General features: G+C 34.3%; 1 protein-coding gene across 3 annotated transcripts; it reads left to right on the top strand.

Moving 5' to 3' along the window:
• The first annotated feature begins 5635 nt into the window (after positions 1 to 5635).
• Positions 5636 to 24381, top strand: egfl6 (EGF-like-domain, multiple 6). 3 transcript variants are annotated; one of them, XM_048194842.1, is made up of 13 exons: positions 5636 to 5836; positions 10749 to 10855; positions 11129 to 11221; positions 13155 to 13274; positions 14188 to 14307; positions 14560 to 14694; positions 16050 to 16172; positions 16366 to 16428; positions 17747 to 17980; positions 21170 to 21244; positions 21338 to 21433; positions 21615 to 21877; positions 24049 to 24381. In XM_048194842.1, exons 1-13 carry the CDS (start codon positions 5766 to 5768, stop codon positions 24154 to 24156), a joined length of 1608 nt encoding a protein of 535 aa, XP_048050799.1. In that variant the 5' UTR covers positions 5636 to 5765; the 3' UTR covers positions 24157 to 24381. The 3 variants fall into 3 exon arrangements, with proteins under 3 accessions (XP_048050799.1, XP_048050800.1, XP_048050798.1); XM_048194841.1 differs by having other exon boundaries at positions 5637 to 5836; positions 17747 to 18013; XM_048194843.1 differs by lacking the exon at positions 16366 to 16428 and having other exon boundaries at positions 17747 to 18013.
• Positions 24382 to 24554: the final 173 nt, after the last annotated feature.

Genomic DNA, 24554 nt, shown 5'->3' with positions numbered 1-24554 from the left:
ATCTCTGTGTTAAAATGACTCAATCTCTGTGTTAAAATGACTCAATCTCTGTGTTAAAACGACTCAATCGCTGTGTTAAAACAACCCGATCTCTGTGTTAAAACGACCCTATCTCTGTGTTAAAATGACTCAATCACTGTGTTAAAACGACTCAATCGCTGTGTTAAAACGACTCAATCTCTGTGTTAAAACGACTCAATCTCTGTGTTAAAACGACCCAACCGCTGTGTTAAAACGACCCAATCTCTGTGTTAAAACGACCCAATCTCTGTGTTAAAACGACTCAATCTCTGTGTTAAAATGACTCAATCTCTGTGTTAAAACGACTCAATCGCTGTGTTAAAACGACTCAATCTCTGTGTTAAAACGACTCAATCTCTGTGTTAAAACGACCCAACCGCTGTGTTAAAACGACCCAATCTCTGTGTTAAAACGACCCAATCTCTGTGTTAAAACGACTCAATCTCTGTGTTAAAACGACTCAATCTCTGTGTTAAAAACGACCCAACCGCTGTGTTAAAACGACCCAATCTCTGTGTTAAAACGACCCGATCTCTGTTAAAATGACTCAATCTCTGTGTTAAAACGACTCAATCTCTGTGTTAAAACGACTCAATCTCTGTGTTAAAACGACCCAACCGCTGTGTTAAAACGACTCAATCTCTGTGTTAAAACGACTCAATCGCTGTGTTAAAACGACTCAATCTCTGTGTTAAAACGACTCAATCTCTGTGTTAAAACGACCCAACCGCTGTGTTAAAACGACCCAATCTCTGTGTTAAAACGACCCAACCGCTGTGTTAAAACGACTCAATCTCTGTGTTAAAACGACTCAATCTCTGTGTTAAAACGACCCAACCGCTGTGTTAAAACGACCCAATCTCTGTGTTAAAATGACCCAATCGCTGGGTTAAAATGACCCAATCGCTGGGTTTGTCCATTTTCCACCCAACTTGGGTTGTTTTTAACCCAGCATTTTTTAGTGTAGAATTCACTTATTTTTGATACATTTTGTCAGTAAACAACACTTAATATCTTCAGTCATTTCTCTTCATAAATGTATCTTGATTTAAGAATGTTTAGATGTTTGTGCTGGAAAACAAGACAGAAACACTGAGGAAGAGCATCATTTAAGCAGTGTATAATCTTCCTCTCAGTAAAATCACGTTGTGTTTATTTAACCCAGTGGTTCCCAGTCCTGGTCCTGGAGGCAGCCCAACACTGCACATTTTGTCTCCTTAATCAAACAGCTGATCCAGGTCATCAGCTCATTAGCAGAGACTCCAAGACCTGAAAAAGGTCAGAGAAAGGAGACAGATGTGCAGTGTTGGGGAACCACCGCTTTAACCTGAAATACCAAAGTGTAAATATTCAATCTGCTTCATTTTACAATCCTCACTGGTTTTCTTTACACAGGGTGATTCCTCTCGCTACAAGTCAAAGGTCAAGCGCTTGTTCCCATATGAGGGTGACCTTTGAACTGGTGAGGTCAACATCGCTCTGCCCATTTACAACCGCACTTCACTTAACCTCACTGACCTCACTTAACTGTCACTTGGCATTTTAACCGCCTACTACATAGTAAATAATACTAAATTTTGTGTTTTTATTAGTTTTATTTTTAAAAAAATATGTCTATATAGTTTTTAGTTTTTGTTTTAGTTTTAGTGAAATTAGAAATGTTGCCGTTGCAACTAGCTGAAATAAAATAATTTTAAAGTTATATATTACAATTATCATTTAGTAGATGCTTTTAAGAGTACAACAATATTCCTAGTCCTTTCTTTCTTTATTTTTGGATTATTTTAGGATTAGATTATTACTTTATTTCTTTCTTTATTTATTTGCAGTATTATATTAGAAAGTGACTATGATATCAGTAAAATCAGAATCTAAAGGCAGCTCAACAAGTGCATGAACGTGTTCTGTGTGAAACCTCCGTGTTCTGTGATATTTGTCTATCGTAAGAGAAAATAACCTGCTTATACTGAATTATACAGGAATGTTTGTTCCTCTGAGGCTCTTAAACTCTGTTACGTCTCGGGTAGCAGCATATTTCTGCTGTCTAATAACAGGCTTTGGGGCGAATTCAAGCTTGTTTCGTCCTGATGTGAAACAATCTCCTGTCAGACAAACTGCTTTTGCTTCGAGGAGCCGAGAAACATCCGTACGGCAGAAACTTTAGAAACTGCAGGACGTTTAAGGACATTTGAGTCTTCAGGATTCACCTCATGAGATGCTCTTTAACTCTTTCACCTCCAACTCTCTGGTGCTCTTCTGTGTCTTTTGAATGAAAAATTAAGTTTTTTATTTTTTTTATTTTTAGTTCATCAGAGTGGTTGAAACTTGGTAAAGGTTTTGGCACTTTCTATGTGAACACAAAATAAAATCATGGACATGATTCGAAAAGGTTAAATGGTCCTGAATAAAATAGTCACACTTGTGTTGTTCGCAGTCAAAAATGAGCGCATTGGAAATGAATGGAAGTGAATTTCATCTAGTGGAAGCGTTTGGTACTGCGCCCAAATAAAATCTGACTGAAAGCTCATTTTTTGAGATATCAACCTCAACTTTCGAACACAACTTATGGCTTTGATTTTCTTGCAGTTTTAGAGTAAAGCATGTTTTTGAAAATATATATTTCATATAAAATTTGAAAATAATATTTTTATGCATTTTTAACAATACATTTATATAACTTTTTTTTTTTGTTTCACTTTTTTCACGTCAGCAATAATCTGCCAAGTGTCATCTTTTAACTTCAGTCTGTGATCCAAAGCATTCAAGATTTAAATTGAAAATTTCATTTTCAGGTCTATGCTTAAAAAATGTATACATGGATTATAACTACTGCATACATATAATTTAGTGCCATAAAATCCCCTAAAAATACAAAATATTAAATAAAAAACATTGTACATTAATTTCATTGAAAAAAAAATTGACTGCAATGTGAGGAACACAAAAGGGTTAAATATTATTAGGGTTTTAAAGGGTTTTATTTTTATATTTTAATATAAAATATTGTATTTTTACGGAGCCCCGCACATGACATGCAGGGGGAAAAAGTAAATCATGCGCACGATTTACTATTTCATTCCCTCGATTTATAAATCGTGCACATGATTCAGCTGACTATTTTTTCCTGTCTCTGTAAATTTTTAATATCTAGTAAAAGTTTTTGTCATTTTGTTGTGTTTTTGTCATTTTATTTTTTATTATTATGATTTCTTAATGTCTTTATTGCAGTTTTTAATTTCAGTTTTAGTTTAAATTAGAACTTCTTTTACTTAATTTTTTTATTTTATTTTATTTCAGTTAAAGTTTATTTTATTTCAAGTGACCAAGTTTTTTATGGTTTAATTTTAGTTTTAGGCGACTAATAACCCAGCTCTACAGATAATAATGTCATTATTCAACTCAATTCAGGGTATCTGACAAAATTTTCATATCGGTGCATCCCTAATATTTACTGTAAGATAAAAAATATCACAAAAGTGAATATGTGTGGCTAAATATATTTATACTCACTACAGTTCAAAGGTTCGGGGTCGTAAAATATTTAATTTTTTTGAAGAGTCTGTTCTGCTCACCAAGACTAGATTTATTTGATCAAAAATACAGTAAAAATTGTGAAATATTATTCCAGTGTAAATCAGCTGTTTTCTATGTGAATATATAGTAAAGTGTAATTTATTCCTGTGATCAAAGCTGAATTTTCAGCATCATTACTCCAGTCTTCAGTGTCACATGATCCTTCAGAAATCATTCTGATATGATGATTTGCTGCTCAAGAAACATTTATGATTATTATCAACGTTGAAAACAGTCACATTTTTGTGAAAACTGTCATACATTTTATTTTTCAGGATTCTTTGATGAATAAAAACTTTATGTTCAGCATAAGAAAATATACATACAGAAACCAGTGATCACTGAAAAAGTCACAAAAAACCTCGGAAGATATTTAAACCATCAACATGTTTATGGGGTTTAATGACAGACATTTGAAGGAACCTCTAGCGCCCCCTTGAGGACTGAGGATATTTTCTGAACTCATGTAAGTATGTTAAGTGTTTCTCGCATTAGTGAGACTCATTGTCAGGCCTGACCAGATGTTAGCTTTCACATGGAGATGCAGAAACCATAAAATGGATGTAATGATGGATATTCTCTTTTCTTGAACCACTTGGCAGACTGGAGACTTAATAATTATGTGAAGCACTTCAAAGAGCGTTCCAGCTGCTCACGACAAGCCCAAACACAGTTCCTCGACTACACTGAAGAGAACTTCACAACCAACTCATTCAGCTTCAGCATATGATCATATTCATCAACTCTATAAAACCTGCTGGATCATATTTCATATGTGAAAGACCTCTAAATGATCAAAACACAATCTCCTGCAGTTCTTCTGTCTCTGGTTGATAGTTCAGACTCTTTTATCAAGTCTTTTAGTTTAGTTGTCCTCCTTCAGCTCGTCTTTCTGCTGTGAAAGCTTGATTTTTATCAAGTAAACGTAGAATAACTTTGATATTGTTAGTAATATTTCATCTGAAGCAGGTTTAATTGATTATCCAGACATTTATTATAAAAATCAGGAGTATCAAATATGATCATCAGGTTTATTTGTTCATCTCTCGATCATCATTGTATTGCATTATATGTTTTAAAACCACAGAGATTTGCTCATAAAACTGAACATTTAAATATCATCTTACTAAGATGATTTCAGAATCTGCAACAAATTAACTTATTTTAGAATAAAATTGAAAAAAATTGTTGATATTCAACAAAATCACATGCAAACTGTTTTCAGATTTTTTAAAATCTTATCTAAAGGTTCAATAAACTGTTCCGTTTAAAGAAAATATATCATTACATCAATACTTCTGGACAGCCTTACCTAGAGAGTTAAACATAATCTTGATATATCAGTTAATTATATTAATAATCAGTGTTTGAGCCTATTAAAATGTGTATTTTTAAATACATTTTAGTAGATATTTAACTGTCATTTTATGATAAAAAAATGACCTATGAAAAATAAATACTATGATAAAAAAAAACCCAGAATGCTCTTATTTACCATAAAATCTTTAAAATGAGGACATTTCAAACATATTTACGTTAGTATATGTTAGTATTTTTTCCATAAACTTATACAAAGTGATCTATATAGGCACCTATATTTAATTAAAAAATATATATATATATATATATATATATATATATATATATATATATATATATATATATATATATATATTTTTTTTTTTTTTGTATTTGTATGTACAAATATGTCTATATATTTTTTAATTGGTATGTTCTATGAATTTACTAGTGAAATGACCCTGTATTGTGACTGTGTTTAATTCCTCTAAATTGCAATCAAGTAAATTTAACTTCCTGTTCAGTTTAAATTCACATCGATGAATGAAAAGAGTCTATTCCCTCATTCTGAATTTCCCTCAAAGCAGCTTTTCTTTCTCCTGGACCGTGAAGTGAGTTGTTCGACGGGACACCATCAATCTGGACGTCATGGATTGAGTTTCAGGGAGAAGACGTCTGGAACACCCCCACAAAACACTTCCAGCCCTTCCGTCACTCAACTACATGACATCTGGAATTTCAACAAGACGAGAGGAAAGAGAGAGAGAGAGAGAGAGAGACTTTATCCTGGACTCTTGCTGGAATCAAACTACAAGGAAAAGCAAACAGAAGAGAAAAGAAGAGTGCAGAAATAAAGAGGGTTGATTTTAAACATGAATCATTTGACATGGATCAGCGCTCTGTCATTCCTGCTTTACTTTTCCTCGGGAACTGCAGATTACAGGTAAGTGACCTGGTGAAAGTTGTGGAGAAAAATGCTCAGAGAAGTTCTCTTCAGCTCAAGATCTCTGACTTTAGTTTGAGAGATTCTTCTGTGACATTACTGCTGGAAACATCTGAGATCTTCTTTAATATACCTTTTCATGAGATTACAGAGGCGACAGTATTAATGTGCATAAAGATTTGTGACAAATGCAGCTTTTTTTATTTTATTTTTCATTCATTTTGAACCATATTAAGAGCATGATGTGCATTTATTTTGATACTCGAATATATTTTACACCTACAGTAGTGGCCAAAAGTGATGATATTTGTTTTTAATGACCTGACAAGTTCAAAATATGAGGAAAATAATTTTTTAATATGTTAAATGTGAGGGAAGAATAAAACACGAAACTTAGTTAATGTATTTATCTGACAAAATTATTTTATTATGCAAAAAAGACACTGACTACAACATAATCAGTTATTAATATTTGGTTGGTTCTCTCCTGTTCATAATTTCTTTGCATGACAATCTGGACAAAAATTATGGCACATTTCATTGCATTATTATCACAAATAAAACAATCAACTCCAGGCACAATTATGACTACAAAATCTATAATAATAAAGGGTGAAGAATTTTCCGAGGCTAAAATTCCGAGTACAGCAAACGTCTGTTAATTATCAAATCAAGTCACTATTAAATGATGCACAAGCATGAATATATCTTCAATAACAGTGTTGAGGCTGTGAGTAAGTCTGTGAGTAAACAGTGGTGTTGGTTTGTGAAGCTGTCTCTGCTGATCTGCTAATTTTGGCTGTAACGAAGCGTCGGCCACCTGTTCTCACGAGCAGATTATTTCAGTCCGTTCACACATTCACTCCGTCCCTCTGGAGCCACACCAAATTTAGAGACCAACACGAGAAGCATCTGGAGCAGTGAATCTTAGGCTCTTATGTTGTTAAATGAATGTTTATTGCATTATTTTAGTATTAGTGTTGTTTTGTATTTGTGTGTATATATTGGTATTTACCTCAGCTTGTGGAAAAGCTACTTGTGTACATGTTGCTACCATGTTTATATGAAAAAGTTTCTAGTTTTACAGGTTTTAGTTGCCTTTTTGTTGCTTTCAGGTGCATTATTAGGGGGAGGGGCCTGCTTATTCTAGAGAGCATTTGATTGGACAAAAATTTGTATCGTGCAGGATGAGTCATCAGTATAATTTTTGGTCTGTTTTTTGGTCCAGAAAAAGAACAAATGTAAAATTTGAATGGGTATATTTGCTTAAAGTTATTATTGGTTACACGTTATTTTAGGTGTCAGTGTTACAGTGTAATTATACATTTAAGTACTGAGTAAAAATAATTTACCATAGGGTTAGGATTAGGGTGTGTTTTAGGGGTTTTCGCATGTAATTATGCATAATTAGGGGCCAATCTTCCGCTCTGGAAGTCTATGGCACCCATTGAACCGCTTGCAGGAAATTTCATGATTTTCACGAAAATGTAACTAGATCATCTTCAGACAATGCCGACAAAAAGTTATGGAATTCAAGTCGATTTGTCACACCATTTTTGAAAATGCGCGAAAAAATTTTACACAGTGCTTGCGAAAATAGACGTAAGGCTGTATCTCCACAACGCTTTATCATATTCAGACCAAACTTGGTAGGGTAGGCATGACCTGAGGCTACATGCTGTGTTTCAGCACAGTGCCACCTACTGGTCCGGAGATACGAAAAATGGCTATTTTTGCTTATAACTTCTGAACAGTTTGCCAAAAAATCACAAAATTGGTCTCGTTTGATTTGGAGCGGCATGCCGAGTCGAATTTTTCCATATCAGTCACAGAACAAGAGATCCAGGGGGTGGAGACGGGTAAATTTTGGGATATGTAAAGTGGGAGGAGTTGGATCCAGATCCAGGGGGTGGAGATGGTGTATGTTTAGGGATATGTAAAGTGGGAGGAGTTGGATCCAGATCCAGGGGGTGGAGATGGGAGGGCTTAGATCCAGGGGGTGGAGACGGGAGGGTTTAGATCCAGGGGGTGGAGACGGGTAAATTTAGGGTTATGTAAAGTGGGAGGAGTTGGATCCAGATCCAGGGGGTGGAGACGGGAGGATTTAGATTCAGGGGGTGGAGACGGGTATATTTAGGGATATGTAAAGTTGGAGGAGTTGGATCTGGATCTCGTGTTCTGCAGTGCGGAATTTCTAATTTTGGGTGTCAGCCATTTTGATGCTGTATTTTAGGGGTGGAGACGGGTATGTTTAGGGAGGAGTTGGATCTAGATCCAGGGGGTGGAGACGGGAGGGTTTAGATCCAGGGGGTGGAGATGGTGTATGTTTAGGGATATGTAAAGTGGGAGGAGTTGGATCCAGATCCAGGGGGTGGAGACGGTGTATGTTTAGGGATATGTAAAGTGGGAGGAGTTGGATCCAGATCCAGGGGGTGGAGACGGGAGGGCTTAGATCCAGGGGGTGGAGACGGGAGGGTTTAGATCCAGGGGGTGGAGACGGGTACATTTAGGGTTATGTAAAGTGGGAGGAGTTGGATCCAGATCCAGGGGGTGGAGACGGGTATGTTTAGGGTTATGTAAAGTGGGAGGAGTTGGATCTAGATCCAGGGGGTGGAGACGGGAGGATTTAGATTCAGGGGGTGGAGACGGGTATGTATATGTAAAGTGGGAGGAGTTGGATCCAGATCCAGGGGGTGGAGACGGGTATGTTTAGGGATATGTAAAGTGGGAGGAGTTGGATCCAGATCCAGGGGGTGGAGACGGGAGGATTTAGATTCAGGGGGTGGAGACGGGTATGTTTAGGGATATGTAAAGTGGGAGGAGTTGGATCCAGATCCAGGGGGTGGAGATGGGTATGTTTAGGGATATGTAAAGTGGGAGGAGTTGGATCCAGGGGGTGGAGACGGGAGGATTTAGATTCAGGGGGTGGAGACAGGCAGGTTAAGGGAGGAGTTGGATCTAGATCCAGGGGGTGGAAACGGGAGGATTTAGATTCAGGGGGTGGAGACGGGTATGTTTAGGGATATGTAAAGTGGGAGGAGTTGGATCCAGATCCAGGGGGTGGAGACGGGTATGTTTAGGGTTATGTAAAGTGGGAGGAGTTGGATCTAGATCCAGGGGGTGGAGACAGGCAGGTTAAGGGAGGAGTTGGATCTAGATCCAGGGGGTGGAGATGGGAGGATTTAGATTCAGGGGGTGGAGACGGGTATGTTTAGGGATATGTAAAGTGGGAGGAGTTGGATCCAGATCCAGGGGGTGGAGACGGGTATGTTTAGGGTTATGTAAAGTGGGAGGAGTTGGATCCAGATCCAGGGGGTGCAGACGGGAGGATTTAGATTCAGGGGGTGGAGACGGGTATATTTAGGGATATGTAAAGTTGGAGGAGTTGGATCTGGATCTCGTGTTCTGCAGTGCGGAATTTCTCATTTTGGGTGTCAGCCATTTTGATGCTGTATTTTATGAACACATTAGTGTATCAATATGAATGTCTGTATGGGTCATCGGCACAATGCCCTGAAGAAGTCTGAGAAGTTTCGGACCAGCACCACCTAGTGGTGAAAAAAATTATTTACTTGCTTATAACTTTGGATGAGGTTGACGGGAGTCATATTCGTGGATTCCTGAATCCTTGCCAAGTCCAATGATACCAAACATGCTAGGTTTCGCCTTATGGTTAGTGGAACGTTGTGATTTAACGTTTAAACAACATTCGCAAATATCTTCGAAACCGTTAGTCCAATCGAGACGAAACCACTGTAGGAAAATCGGAAACATAGGTTGTTGACTATACGCTAATGGCCAAATGTCAAAATTTTATAGTAAGTGTCAAAAAAATTTAATATAAATCAGGTGTGGGTAATTCTTTTATGTGTTCATACATATAAATGTCTATAACTCCTAAACAAAATTCACCAAATTTGGCATGCTTATGTGTAGAGGCACTCTGAGGACACAAAAAAAAGAGGTGGGACTGCACCACTTGGTGGTGCTATAATTGAACAAAAAATGAAATTGGCTCTAACTACAGTACTGTTGGTCTGATTGACTTCAAAATTGACATACAGTGTCTTTATCTCAGTTACTATCATAGTCCATTATGACATTGTTGGTCTGCTGCGAGCTTCCTTGTTTGCTTCTGTTGTGCTTGACCCCTTAATTGCTGCCTGCAGCTATATTTTATAAACTTATTATTACAGTATCTACATGTAATGTGTAACAAAGTCACTGTAAAATAAAGTGTTACCTTATTTTTATTTTAGTAGTACATTTGCATACAAATGATCTCAAAGATTCATGGGTTCTGTGAGTCAAATCACATTTATTTATTTGCGCTTTATATAATACAGATTCACTATAAGAGAACAGGAAAATAACAGTGTTAATTATAAAACAAATTCAATTTCATCATTTGTGAAGCAGATAGCAGTATCAGTATTCAGCTCAATTCAGTTCAATGTTAACTCTTTTAACACCTGTTTAACTGCAAAATCTCAAAGCCAAAACCTTACTGTAAACCTGTTGGAGATCAACACGCTCCTCTGGTCCATCTGCTGATGTGTGATTGCCATGAATAGTTCAGGGTTTAATTATAGCGGAAATGCGGTGAAGGAGATTTTAGCTGTTCCTGTTAGAGGCATCTGTTAAACGCTTAAAGAGCCATAAACGCTGAGGAGATGCAAGAGGTTCCTGCATCCTGTCTGTTCAAATCCCCCCGGATCAAAATCCCTCGTCATGTCTGTCTTTTACAGCTACAATTAGCCCAGGAGGGTCAGACCTCACAGGCCACCATAGAGAACACCTTCACCTTCAAATCTGTCATCTTCTGATGTTCTTCCTCAGTGTTTCTGTCTTGTAACATTATTAAATCTCGTCTTTGTGAAAAACTGACCCGTTCCTGCTGTTTTCCTGAAAGAGAAAGGCGGCAGATCCCGGCGAGGAGTCTGGCAGGCGTGTGCCGGTACGGCAGCAGACTCGAGTGTTGCTATGGATGGAAGAAGAACAGTAAAGGACACTGTGAAGGTGAACGAGTCCACATTAACATCTTTTTTAATTTAGTCACAAGAATGCAAGTGTCTGTGATGGGGAATTTTTCAGCTGAATGTAAAACATGGAAACACTGGGAAAATATTCCATCCGTACACTCATTCTTTCTGTGGTTTGGTGCTTTTAAACCACACTGAAGTATGAGGGGAAGTCTTGGCTTTGGTTTCCAGACGTGTGTGGTTTGGTGAACGGATTTGACCTCAGCTGTTTCCTTTAGTAATACGTCTCTGCTGCTGAATGTTTTACCAGCTCAGTGTGACCTGGGATGCAAACACGGCGAGTGTGTCGGCCCCAACAAATGCAAGTGCTTCCCCGGATACTCTGGAAAGACGTGCAGTCAAGGTTTGTTCAAGAACACATTCTGCTAGAAAAAGAGATTCCGTATAGAACTCTAGGGTTCGCAACTCAGTTTTGAAGAAACTTTATGCCAGAAAGGTTCTATATGAAGAGAACTGTCTTAAATGATTTCCTGTTTCACAAGATATTTACATTTTTTTCTAGTGATATAGTATGTTTACGAGCTGTTTAACTCATCGAATGTAATTAAAAATCTGTGAAAATATCAAAATTATAATAATTATGAGCCAAAATTATTACTTTGTCATAATTTGGACTTTTTATCTCAAAATTATGACTGTCATAATTTAGATTTTTGTTGAAATTAAGTCTTCAACTTTTAAAGACAGTTTCGACTTTTTAATGTCATAATTTCGATTCATGTCATAATTTACTGTCATTATTTTGACTTAGTGTCATGAGTATGATTTCTGTCATTATTTCAACTTAGTATGTCATAATTTTGACTTTTTAAGTCAGAATTCCCACTTTTTATGTCATTTTTTGGACTTAGTATGTCATATGATTTTTACAGTATGTCATTATTTTGATGTCATAACTGACTTTTTAAGTCAGAAGTTCAACTTTATAAGTCAGAATTTTGATTTATGTCATAATTTACTTTTTATGTCATTATTTCGACTAATTGACTTTTTGTCATTATTTTAACTTAGTATGGCATAATTTTGACTTTTTAAGTCAGAAGTTCAACTTTTTAATTCAAATGTTGACTTTGCGTCATTTCGACTTATTATGTCATAATTATGATTTTTGTCATTATTTTGATGTCATAATTGACTTTTTAAGTCATAAGTTCAACTTTATAAGTCAGAATTTTGACTTTTTAAGTCATTATTTTGACATTTTATGTCATTATTTCAACTAATTGACTTTTTGACATTATTTCAACTTAGTATGTCATAATTTTAACTTTTTAATTCATATTTTGACTTTTTGCGTCATTATTTCGACTTAGTGTCATGAGTATGATTTCTGTCATTATTTCAACTTAGTATGTCATAATTTTGACTTTTTAAGTCAGAATTCCCACTTTTTATGTCATTTTTTGGACTTAGTATGTCATGATTTTACAGTATGTCATTATTTTGATGTCATAATTGACTTTTTAAGTCATAAGTTCAACTTTATAAGTCAGAATTTTGACTTATGTCATAATTGACTTTTTATGTCATTATTTCGACTAATTGACTTTTTGGCATTATTTTAACTTAGTATGTCATAATTTTGACTTTTTAAGTCAAAGATCAACTTTTTAATTCAAATGTTGACTTTGCGTCATTATTTCGACTTAATGTCATAATGATGACTTTTTGCATTATTATTTCGACTTATGTCATAATTATGATTTTTGTCATTATTTTGATGTCATAATTGACTTTTTAAGTCATGAGTTCAACTTTATAAGTCAGAATTTTGACTTTTTAAGTCATTATTTTGACATTTTGTCATTATTTCGACTAATTGACTTTCTGACATTATTTCAACTTAGTATGTCATAATTTAAACTTTTTAATTCATATTTTGACTTTTTGCGTCATTATTTCGACTTAGTGTTTCATAATTTAAGTCTTATTTGAGACTAATTTAAGCAAATAATCAGCCCGACTGTGTGTGACATTGAATATTGTGTTTAATTTGTTCATAATAGGATAAATCTTACTATACCGAACAGTATGCACTGTATACAACTTAAGTGTGCTGCAGGTATTGATTTGAAAAAAAAAAAAAAAACATTTTGAAAACGTTTTCAAACAAATGTTTAAAAACAATATGAAAAATGTAAATAAAATGATGGCTAATACTACTGTTGATTCATTCATCTCATTGACAGTGGTCAGTCATTGCACTGTGAGATTGAATGAGGAGTATACTGTAGTTAATGATTACATTAATGATCTGTTTCTTTCTCCTGGTTCAGATCTGAATGAGTGCGGTCTGAAGCCTCGACCCTGTGAACATCGGTGCATGAACACTTTCGGCAGCTATATGTGCTACTGCTTAAATGGATACATGTTGATGCCTGATGGGTCCTGTGCAAGTGAGTGACCGTACTTCAGTATATTCAAACATTCACTCAATCAATAATTCACTTAAAATAAGTCAATCAATAATCAATAATTCACTCAAAATAAGTTTAGTCATCAACTCATTTTTATGTTCCTAAAAGGACCAAAAAACAATATATTCAAATGTTTAAATAAAGTTCACCCAAAAAACGAAAGTTTTGTCATCATTTACTCATTTTTATGTTCTTAAAAGTCCAAAAAAAATACCAATCTATTTAAATGTTTAAGTGTTCAACCCCAAAAATTTAATTTTGTCATTATTTACTTCATAAAAGGACCAAAAACAATATATTCAAATGTTTAAATGAAGTCCATCCAAAAAAAATTAAGTTTTGTCATTATTAACTCATGCTTATGAATTCTTCCTTTAATGAATTGTTTTAAACAACAATGTAACAAAACAGAAGTTGAGAAAATGTAAAACTTTAGAGCAGCCAGCTTCAGGACTTTTTTGTTGTTTGTTTACTCAATTTATATTAAAAAAAAAAAGTGTTTTATCAACTTAACATTTAAAGTTGGTCTGTGCTTTCAGAAAACATAATAAATAAGTTCCAGTAACCCAAAAGCAATCATAGTTTATAGTTTTGAAGTTAAAATTAAGTTTAAAATTATTAATGCAACACTTTCTTATTTTTCCATGAAATTTAAGTTTGCGTACAGTAACTTGTTTATCAGTTTATTGCACAAACTCAAAAGATCATATTAACTTTATACATCAAAACAAATACATATAATTTACTCCATAAAATCAAGGAAACTTACCTGACCGAAGGGAACACTGATCACCCCAATGGCGACTTGAAACACAATTTTTAAACAATTTTGATTAAAAACACTAAATAGAGCTAAAACATCTAAACATCTAAAGTGTGTTTGGTGCCGCAGACTCGAGGACGTGTTCTCTGGCTCACTGTCAGTACGGCTGTGAGGAGGTCCAGGCCGAGGTCCGCTGTCTCTGCCCGTCTCCCGGCCTTCAGCTGGGATCTGATGGAAAGACCTGTGTGGGTGAGAAACACTCATTCCTTTACTGGCATTGATGGTTCCATGAAGAAAAGTTCTTTATAGTGTAAAACGGTTCTTTAGATTATTAAAATGTTAAGAAAAAAATGGCTATTGTTGAAAGGTTCTTTGGGGAACCAAAAATGGTTCTTCTATGGCATTAACAAGGAGAAATCATGGAGGTGTGAGACTTTGAAACAAGGAAAGCAGTTCAGATGTTACATGAACTCTTGTTGTTTCCCTCTTTTTGTTCTTTAGACATTGATGAATGTGCAACTGGGAAAAACCAATGTCCGTTCAACCGGCAGTGCATCAACACATTCGGAAGCTACTACTGCAAGTGCCAGGAGGGTTACGATCTCAAATACATCAATGGGAAATATGACTGTGTTGGTAAGAAATGAACACTGTCTGAAAAATGTTGGGCTAAAAACAACCCAAGTTGGGTTAAATATGGACAAACCCAGCGGTTGGGTTAAATGTTTGTCCAACATGCTGGCCAGTTTTATTAAACTCAACTATTGTTTAAAAATTACTATATATATTACTATATGAACCCAAAATATTTTGGAAATTAAAAATCAGACACATAATTACTAGAGGAAACAATAATAATCAAAAGGTGAACATTTATTAATAAGTAATTTAAAAAATGTTTATTGTGTAATTATTATTTATTAAACTTATTAATAAATGTTCATTTATTAACATATTGTTTATGAAACCAAAATAATCAAAATAAAATGATTATTGTGCCACATTCAGCTTTGCAGTGATACTTTCGTTATAGTTTGTGTTATAAACCCTTCCCTGAATATGATTTTAATTTAATTTATTTTTATGTATTTTACATGTATATACTATATTTATATACAGTACAAACATATATATATATATATATATATATATATATATATATATATATATATATATATATATATATATATATATATATAGCTCTTTATTCAATTTATTTTATTATTTTTTTATTTTATCTTTTATTTTATTAAAATGATTTATTTTATTGATTTTTTTATTTGATTAAATTTATTTGATTAAATGTTTAATGTTTCTTTTTAATTAAATTGTACTTTATTAAATTAAATTGATTTATTTTAATTAATTAACTTTATTTTATACATTTTTACTATATATACAGCTCATTTATTTAATTAATTTTATTACATTTTTAAATTAAATTACATTTTATTTTATTAAATAAATTTTTATTTATTTTGATTTATTATTTTTATTTTATTTATTTTTACTATATATACAGTATATGTATATATATATATATATATATATATATATAGGGTTAGGGTAATCCTTATGTTGGCTGCGTGAGATTCTCCAGCTTTGTTGTTGTTGAGCTGTTAAAGCTCCGCCCTCTTCTGGAAAGGGGGCGGGAGCAGCAGCTCATTTGCATTTAAAGGGACACACAAAATCGCCGTGTTTTTGCTCACGCCCAAATAGGGGCAAATATTTGACAAGCTATAATAAATGATCTGTGGGGGATTTTGAGCTGAAACTTCACACACACAATCTTTGAGACACCAGAGACTGACATTACATCTTGTGAAAGGGGCATTATAGGAGAAAATGAATAAAATGCTTCCAGAATCAAGACGGTTCATGTTCTGTTGAATAACTTTCATATGCTTAACAGAAAGTTGCTCTCCTGAAATGCAAAAAAATACTTTGATTGATCGATTCATGCTTTGAAATGCACTAATGTGATTTTCCAGATATAAATGAATGTGTGTCCGACACTCATAAGTGCAGTCGTCACGCCGAGTGCATCAACACTCACGGATCCTACAAGTGTAAATGCAAGCAGGGTTTCCGAGGCAGTGGATTTGATTGTTCAGGTAAGAGAAGAAAACATTCCCACACGGAAAATTAAATGATGTTTTTCTTCAGTATTTCTGTCTTGTTTTCCAGCACGAATATCTAAACATTCTTAAATCGAAATACATAGATGAATTTTTAGGATAAACAAGACATAAGTCTCCTGACCTTTGACCTCTGAGCAACATCATTTGATCCTCTGTGTTTTTGTAGTCAAGCCTTTTTATCACAGATCCTGGGAAGGTGATAAAGGAAATGCGGATGCGTTTCTCAACGGTGAGAGCGTCCAGAGATGCAGAGGAAATGCTGTACATGCATAAAGAAGCTTCCTCTAACTTCTGATCTTTCTGATCCAAACCACATGCAGAACATCAGCGGTTAGAGGAACTTCTGCTGTAACGCTTCACCTGATACTGGAAACACTTTACAATTTGTCAACATTAGTTATGCATAAACTAGGGCTGTAGGGGATTCACTGATTTTTGTTTTAAATTACCATTTTGGCTTCCAGTGTTTATGAAAACAAAATAATCAAGATAAAATGATTATTGTGCCACATTTAGCTTTGCAATGTTTTGTGTTATAAACCCTTCCCTAAATATTATATGTATTTGTATTTATTATACATGTATATAATGTATTTATATACAGTATAAACATTTAATAATAATAATATATATATATATATATATATATATATATATATATATATATATATATATATATATATACAGCTCATTTATTAAATTAATTTTTTTACATTTTTTAAATTAAATTTATTTTATTATTTTATTAAATTGATTTATTTATCAATTTAATCAATTTAATTTATTTATTTTTATTTTTTATTTATATATATATATATATATATATATATATATATATATATATATATAGTTGCAACAACCACAACTTTTTGTATGACAACTGCACTTAATTTAATAATATTTCTGTATTTCAGATTTTTATATTATGTGTTCACTGTCTTTATTATTTTTTTACAAAAAAAATGAAAAATCACTTTTTTTAATTTTTCAAGAGCAAATGCAATATATGTTTATTTTATTAATTATTTTTATTTAATTATTTTTATTTTTTTTATTGTAGTACATTTTTTAAAACTAAATTGTATTTTAATAAAATAATTAATCTTTTTTTAAGTATTTTTACTACATATATATATATATATATACACACACACACACACACACACAAATTCACATTCTGCTATAATGTAAATGTAAATATCAAATATCATCAAAATCTGGAAAAAAAATCGAGATATACATTTTTAGCTGAATCGTCCAGCTCTAATGTTCACTCATTTACTTATCTAATGTTAACAAATGAAAATTTAATGTAAAGTGTTTCCATGCAACTCCATTTGGATCTTTGTGAATGGCTTCATGCACAGCACACGCTTGGAAATCCACTTAGCATGGAAAAGTCTCCTGCATACATGTAAAGCACGTTGTGTGATTAATGCAGTAATGCTGCGATTGCATGAATCAGGCTCCATCACTGGACATCAGCATACAGGATTTCATTCCAGTTTCCTCATGCATTTCATCACTTCTTCTGTCTGCTCCTGCAGTTATTCCCGACGCCCCGTCCAAGACTCGTATTCTGGGCGGCAGGTTTGACAACACCATCCCAGAGCCTGCGGTGACCGACTCTCCTCGACTCCACCTGCAGCCCTTCGACTATGAGGGCGAGGTCTACATCGGCCCTCCGGAGGACACACCGGCCGTTCCAGAGGAGGAGAAGTTTTACGATGAGGAGGAAGAGGAGGAGGAAGAGGAGGATGACACGGGAAACCAGCTGGAGGGTGAGGAGCTGAACGCCAGAGGAGATGTTTTCTGTGAGTGATCCTCGGCTCTCACTAAAAATACTCCTCCGTTACTGCCGACATGCTGCTGAGTGCGCTAATATTACACACCGCCGGAGTCAGGGAGATTATTAATGAGTCTCTTCTGCTCACCACTGCTGCTTTTACTATATCAAATATACTGTAAAATAGTGAAATATTATTCCAGTGTAAATCAGCTGTTTTCTATGTGAATATATAGTAAAGTGTAATTTATTCCTGTGATCAAAGCTGAATTTTCAGCATCATTACTCCAGTCTTCAGTGTCACATGATCCTTCAGAAATCATTCAGCTCTAGTATTTTTACAAAGACAGGCAGGTCTGTTTTCAGAGCAGGATTGAGCCGAGAGTCACGTCTGTGTACGGATGTAGAACATGTACAGACACGGAGACTACGAGCAAACCTCCCATTCCACGAATACATACAAAATGAGAAATGTTTCCTTGTCAAATAATAGCAATATAGTTTTATTTAATGATAATAACTGTTTTGAATATGAAAACTAAAGGTATTCCCTTTATAATAAATTTTAAATAACAATAAATCTTACAATAACTCCCGGATAACTAAAAATGGACAAAGAGGCGATATAAACATTTAAATTTTATACATATATATATATATATATATATATATAGCTCTTTATTCCTTTTATTTTATTATTTTTTTAAATTGCATTTTATTTTATTAAAATTATTTATTTTATTGATTTTTTTATTTTATTAAATTTATTTGATTAAATGTTTAATGTTTTTTATTAAATTGTACTTTATTAAATTAAATTGATTTATTTTATTTTATTATTTTTATTTTATATATTTTTACTAAATATACAGGTCATTTATTTAATTCATTTTATTACATTTTTAAATAAAATTTTATTAAATAAATTTTTAGATACTATCTAAAATATTAATAAAGATAAGTTATATCGTTAGAAAGGTTTACTATCTACATTGTCTGTTTTACGATATAGATGCTCAGCAACAGTAATATTGTAATTTGTGTCGGGTGTGCAAATAACAACAAAACAACAAAATCAAAACAAGACCTCATATCTGTATAATGAAATAGCGATCGTGAGATGAATCCAATCCGTCACATTTGGGTAAAATATCCATGAAAAGTGTCCACTGGAAAACAAAAACTTTTTGTTCACGAAAGTGTTAAATCCATGAAATATTGATATATTGTTCATTATTTGCATCACATTTCTTCTGAACGAATTATGTCATCTGAGCAGTTTATGTTGGAAAACTGTACACGATCATATATATCTCACAAACAAATAAGCCTGCGTCTAAAATAGTGCAGCAGTTTTAGTTATAATATCCAAGCAGTGCTGTCGGAGTTTGTGGTGCCATTATCATAGTAAATCTCACGAACAAAACTTTTAGCCAATGCCAAGACGATCCAACAACGTGTGTTCTGTTTATCTCCCGCATGTGTGCACAGACGCACATCTGTCTCGAACATATAACCACACAGCAACCCATTTTACTTGAGAATTGTATAAAATAATCCCGAAAAAAGCACAAACACGGCAGAGATGCCAAATTCAGCGGCTGGAATTAGCTGAGGTAAAGTGATGGCTCAACCCGTCACTCAAGTGACCACGCCCTTAATTATGCACAACTTTAAGGTTTAATATAATTTAAACGGATGAGTTATAAAAAATTTGTCATGAAGGGCAAAATTAGCAGTATAGACCAAAACCACAGTTTGTACCAGGCTGTAAACATGTTTTTTTCTGCTGTAAAGTTGGGCATTTTAACATGGGACTCAATGAGATTCTGCTCTCTTTTGGAGCCCTAGCGGCCAGTCGATGAATTGCAGTCACTTCCGTATTGGCTTCACGAGAAACTGGGGGAGGTTGCTGCTTGGTTCGCATGCAACACAAATGCAGTGTGATTGACCCAAAACACGCCTCTAAACTCTGTTTACAGACTGTTGATGAATGGCTCTAGAAGAGGAGTGATCATCACGCTGTCACACATGAGCAATAACACCTTTTAAAGGGGACAGCTTTGTTTTGGCAAGCCTTTCTCTGCAAGCATGTGAAAAAACGAGCCGTTCAGATTTCTCTTCCATTGTGATGTAGGAAGGGGATCTTATTATAATATTACCGCCCCTTAATCTGCATGTTTCCACCCACAGCGCCGCTATTTTGTTCTCGCAAGCGACAACGGTGTACCGGTTTGAACAATGTAAGGCTGAACACTGTCGTTCTTTTGGCTGCGTGAGATTCTCCAGCTTTGTTGTTGTTGAGCTGTTAAAGCTCCGCCCTCTTCTGGAAAGGGGGCGGGAGCAGCAGCTCATTTGCATTTAAAGGGACACACACAAAAACGGCAAATTTGACAAGCTATAATAAATGATCTGTGGGGGATTTTGAGCTGAAACTTCACAGACACATTCAGGAGACACCAGAGACTGATATTACATCTTGAGAAAGAGGCGTTATAGGTGCTCTTCAACAAACACGCAGTGTCTGGTATACTCTCTAAATCTCTCAACAAGACATAAACCTGTACAGAATCCCCTCCGTCCATGATAATGTTCGAGATAAGGCAGGAGGAGACAGGCCCGAGACACACATGAGCTCAAGGGAGAAAAATCCACGTCTTCCCAGCGCACATTCCCAGAGGGAGGAACGGTCGGAAAGACCTAAAGCCTTTGATTAGCGCTGCAGAACAGCTGTTTGACTGTCTTTCATCATCTTTCTAGCAATTAGCCGGGCTGAATACGAGCGTTTCAGTCTGAAAGTGAACAAGATCCGTCTTGTTTCCTCATATTCTCCATTGTTGCAGCTCCTCTCTTCCCAGTCTGTCAGTAACGCTCTGTTTAGTTCCTGTCTCTATGAAGCCCCTCCTTCTGTGCTCTGATTGGTCGGCTGGAGCAGTGTGTTGTGATTGGTGTTTGGGAAATGTCCCGCCCCTTACCATAACCGCCAGTTTCAACACACTACTAACTAACTCAACCAGGCCCCGCCCCTTTATTCTGCGCATATATTATTATTTAAATGAGGAATATTTTTGATTAATGTCAGTTTTCTGTTTTAATGCCCCCTGTTGACTGTTTTTGGAACAGCGTTTGGATCTTTTTCTGTTTGGAAATGCTTTTCATGACCTGTCTCTTTTTCCGTTTATAGTTCCAGATGAATTTGTGCCTGTTTATGGTCCAGAATCAGAGCCGAAGGAGATCCAGGCAGCGCCGCTGAAGGAAAGTAAGCAAACTCTTTCAGATTGCACACAGAGACATTTGTCTTTTCAACATTCAGAGGATTTTACTAAGTGCTTTGTGTGTTTTATTTGAGCAGGATTCCTGACGGACTGTAACTTTGATCGTGGAGCGTGTGAGTGGGTGCAGGACCATGAGGATGATCTGGACTGGACTATCAAGTATCATGTAAACGGTGCGACTTCATGATTGTGTTCACTGGGCAAAAGAACAGAAGTTGTAGTTTCCTCTTCTACCAACAGCTATGAGATTCATGTGACAGCTGAATATATAAACCTTTTCCATATTTAATCCCAATAAAATAAAATATTATTACTGCAAAAGAGTAACTGGGCTCTTTCTCGTTGTCTCTTTAGGAAGAGAATATTACTTGGCGCTGGACGGCCCTGTGGGCAACAGGAAGGAGCAGGCGAGGATAAAGCTTCTTCTGGACGATTACACGCGGCAGAGCACCTTCTGCCTCACGTTTGATTACCGCATTGTGGGGCAGCACATGGGCGTCTTACGAGTGATGCTGGACAACAGTGCGCTTCCCATCTGGGAGAGGCGACAAACTCACAACCACAGCTGGCAGTCAGAGAAGATCACCATCACCTGGACAGAGAGCGCTCCAGAGGCGGTGAGGAGCGCATGTGAGATCTGTGTGGAAGCGTGTTTCTGCCACGGAATAAAACATAATCGCACAATTCTGACTTCTGAGTTGTGAGATATAAACTTGGAAATAACATCAGAATTGTGAGATAAAAAGTCGCAATTACCTTTTTTATTTTTTTATTCTGTGGCGGAAACAAGCTTCAGTAGTTGCTCAAATACTACACACTATCAAAAGAATTTCAATAGAATTTGCCTGCATCACAAATATTGCTTCACAGTAAGAAAATATTCCAAATTTATATAGAATTTATTTGCTTCACAGTTTGGAAATATTTCAAATCTATATAGAATTGATTTGTTTCGCAGTTTGGAAATATTCCAAATTTATATAGAATTTATTTGCTTCACAGTTTGGAAATATTTCAAATCTATATAGAATTTATTTGTTTCGCAGTTTGAAAATATTACAAATTTATATAGAATTTATTTGTTTCGCAGTTTGGAAATATTTCAAATCTATATAGAATTTATTTGTTTCGCAGTTTGAAAATATTCCAAATCTATATAGAATTTATTTGCTTCACAGTTTGGAAATATTTTAAATCTATATAGAATTTATTTGCTTCACAGTTTGGAAATATTCCAAATCTATATAGAATTAATTTGCTTCACAGTTTGGAAATATTTCAAATCTATATAGAATTTATTTGCTTCACAGTTTGGAAATATTCCAAATCTATATAGAATTTATTTGCTTCACAGTTTGAAATATTCCAAATCTATATAGAATTTATTTGCTTCACAGTTTGGAAATATTTCAAATCTATATAGAATTGATTTGTTTCACAGTTTGGAAATATTCCAAATCTATATAGAATTTATTTGCTTCACAGTTTGGTAATATTTTAAATCTATATAGAATTATTTGCTTCACAGTTTGGAAATATTTCAAATCTATATAGAATTTATTTGCTTCACAGTTTGGAAATATTTCAAATCTATATAGAATTGATTTGTTTCACAGTTTGGAAATATTCCAAATCTATATAGAATTAATTTGCTTCACAGTTTGGAAATATTCCAAATCTATATAGAATTTATTTGCTTCACAGTTTGGAAATATTTTAAATCTATATAGAATTAATTTGCTTCACAGTTTGGAAATATTTCAAATCTATATAGAATTGATTTGTTTCGCAGTTTGAAAATATTCCAAATTTATACAGAATTGATTTGCTTCACAGTTTGGAAATATTTTAAATCTATATAGAATTGATTTGCTTCACAATATGGAAATATTTCAAATCTATATAGAATTGATTTGCTTCACAGTTTGGAAATATTCCAAATCTATATAGAATTGATTTGTTTCGCAGTTTGAAATATTCCAAATTTATATAGAATTGATTTGCTTCACAATTTGGAAATATTTCAAATCTATATAGAAATTTGTTTCAGTTTGAAAAGATTATATAGAATTTGCTTCACAATTTGTTTCTATATAGAATTGATTTGTTTCACGGTTTGGAAATATTTTAAATCTATATAGAATTGATTTGCTTCACAATATGGAAATATTTCAAATCTATATAGAATTGATTTGCTTCACATGTTGGAAATATTCCAAATCTATATAGAATTGATTTGTTTCGCAGTTTGAAAATATTCCAAATTCTATATAGAATTGATTTGCTTCACAATTTGGAAATATTTCAAATCTATATAGAATTGATTTGTTTCACAGTTTGAAAAGATTCCAAATTTGTATAGAATTGATTTGCTTCACAATTTGGAAATATTTTAAATCTATATAGAATTGATTTGTTTCACGGTTTGGAAATATTTTAAATCTATATAGAATTGATTTGCTTCACAATTTGGAAATATTTTCCAAATCTATATAGAATTTATTTGCTTCACAGTTTGGAAATATTTCAAATCTATATAGAATTTATTTCCCTTACAGTTTGAAAATATTCCGATATAAAATTCCAAACTGTAAAGCAAATAAATTGCAATTAAAATTCTAAAAGTTCTTTAAATAGTGTGTAATATTTGAGCCAGTAGCATCAGAATATGCGATGAGGAATAAATGAAACTGAACTGATTGGATGATGGTCTAATTGCCTGGACCAGATCACTGGTTATGATCTATTAATGTGTAATCATGAATGTAAATGATTCTTGTTCCTCCAGATCATCTTTGAGGCCGAGAGCGGTCGGTCCATGAGCGGAGAGATCGCTGTGGATCACGTGGTTCTGTTCTCAGGACCCTGTTCAGAGGATGAAGCCCTCGTCTTTTAACATCACGTGTTTGTGTGACTCTTTCAAACAGCAGCGAAAGACTCTGTTCACGATCAGCAGAACAAACCTGCGTGAAAATAAGAAGAGTGACATTTATGTTATTGATATTGTCTGTTTGTAGGTAGATATCCTTCACTATTTGTATGATTATATAAACATTGTAACATTATAATGGCTGTACATTCTGCTTTGCATTAAAATGTTGTAAGAGATTTACCATTTTTACACTTCTGTTCATAGAATCTTTTCAAATCAATAATTCATATTAATTGTCATCATGATCACAGTCTTGTTTATTTTCTCCATAAAGAAATTGATATTTAGAGATGAACTCTGAGTTTGCATCATATAATATATTATATTAACCTGTGCACAACACAGTCCCAGCAGCCTCAGGG

The sequence above is a fragment of the Megalobrama amblycephala genome, linkage group LG6, assembly GCF_018812025.1.
Source record: "Megalobrama amblycephala isolate DHTTF-2021 linkage group LG6, ASM1881202v1, whole genome shotgun sequence".
Taxonomy (NCBI): domain Eukaryota; kingdom Metazoa; phylum Chordata; class Actinopteri; order Cypriniformes; family Xenocyprididae; genus Megalobrama; species Megalobrama amblycephala.
This window is presented reverse-complemented; position numbering and strand designations above follow the sequence as displayed.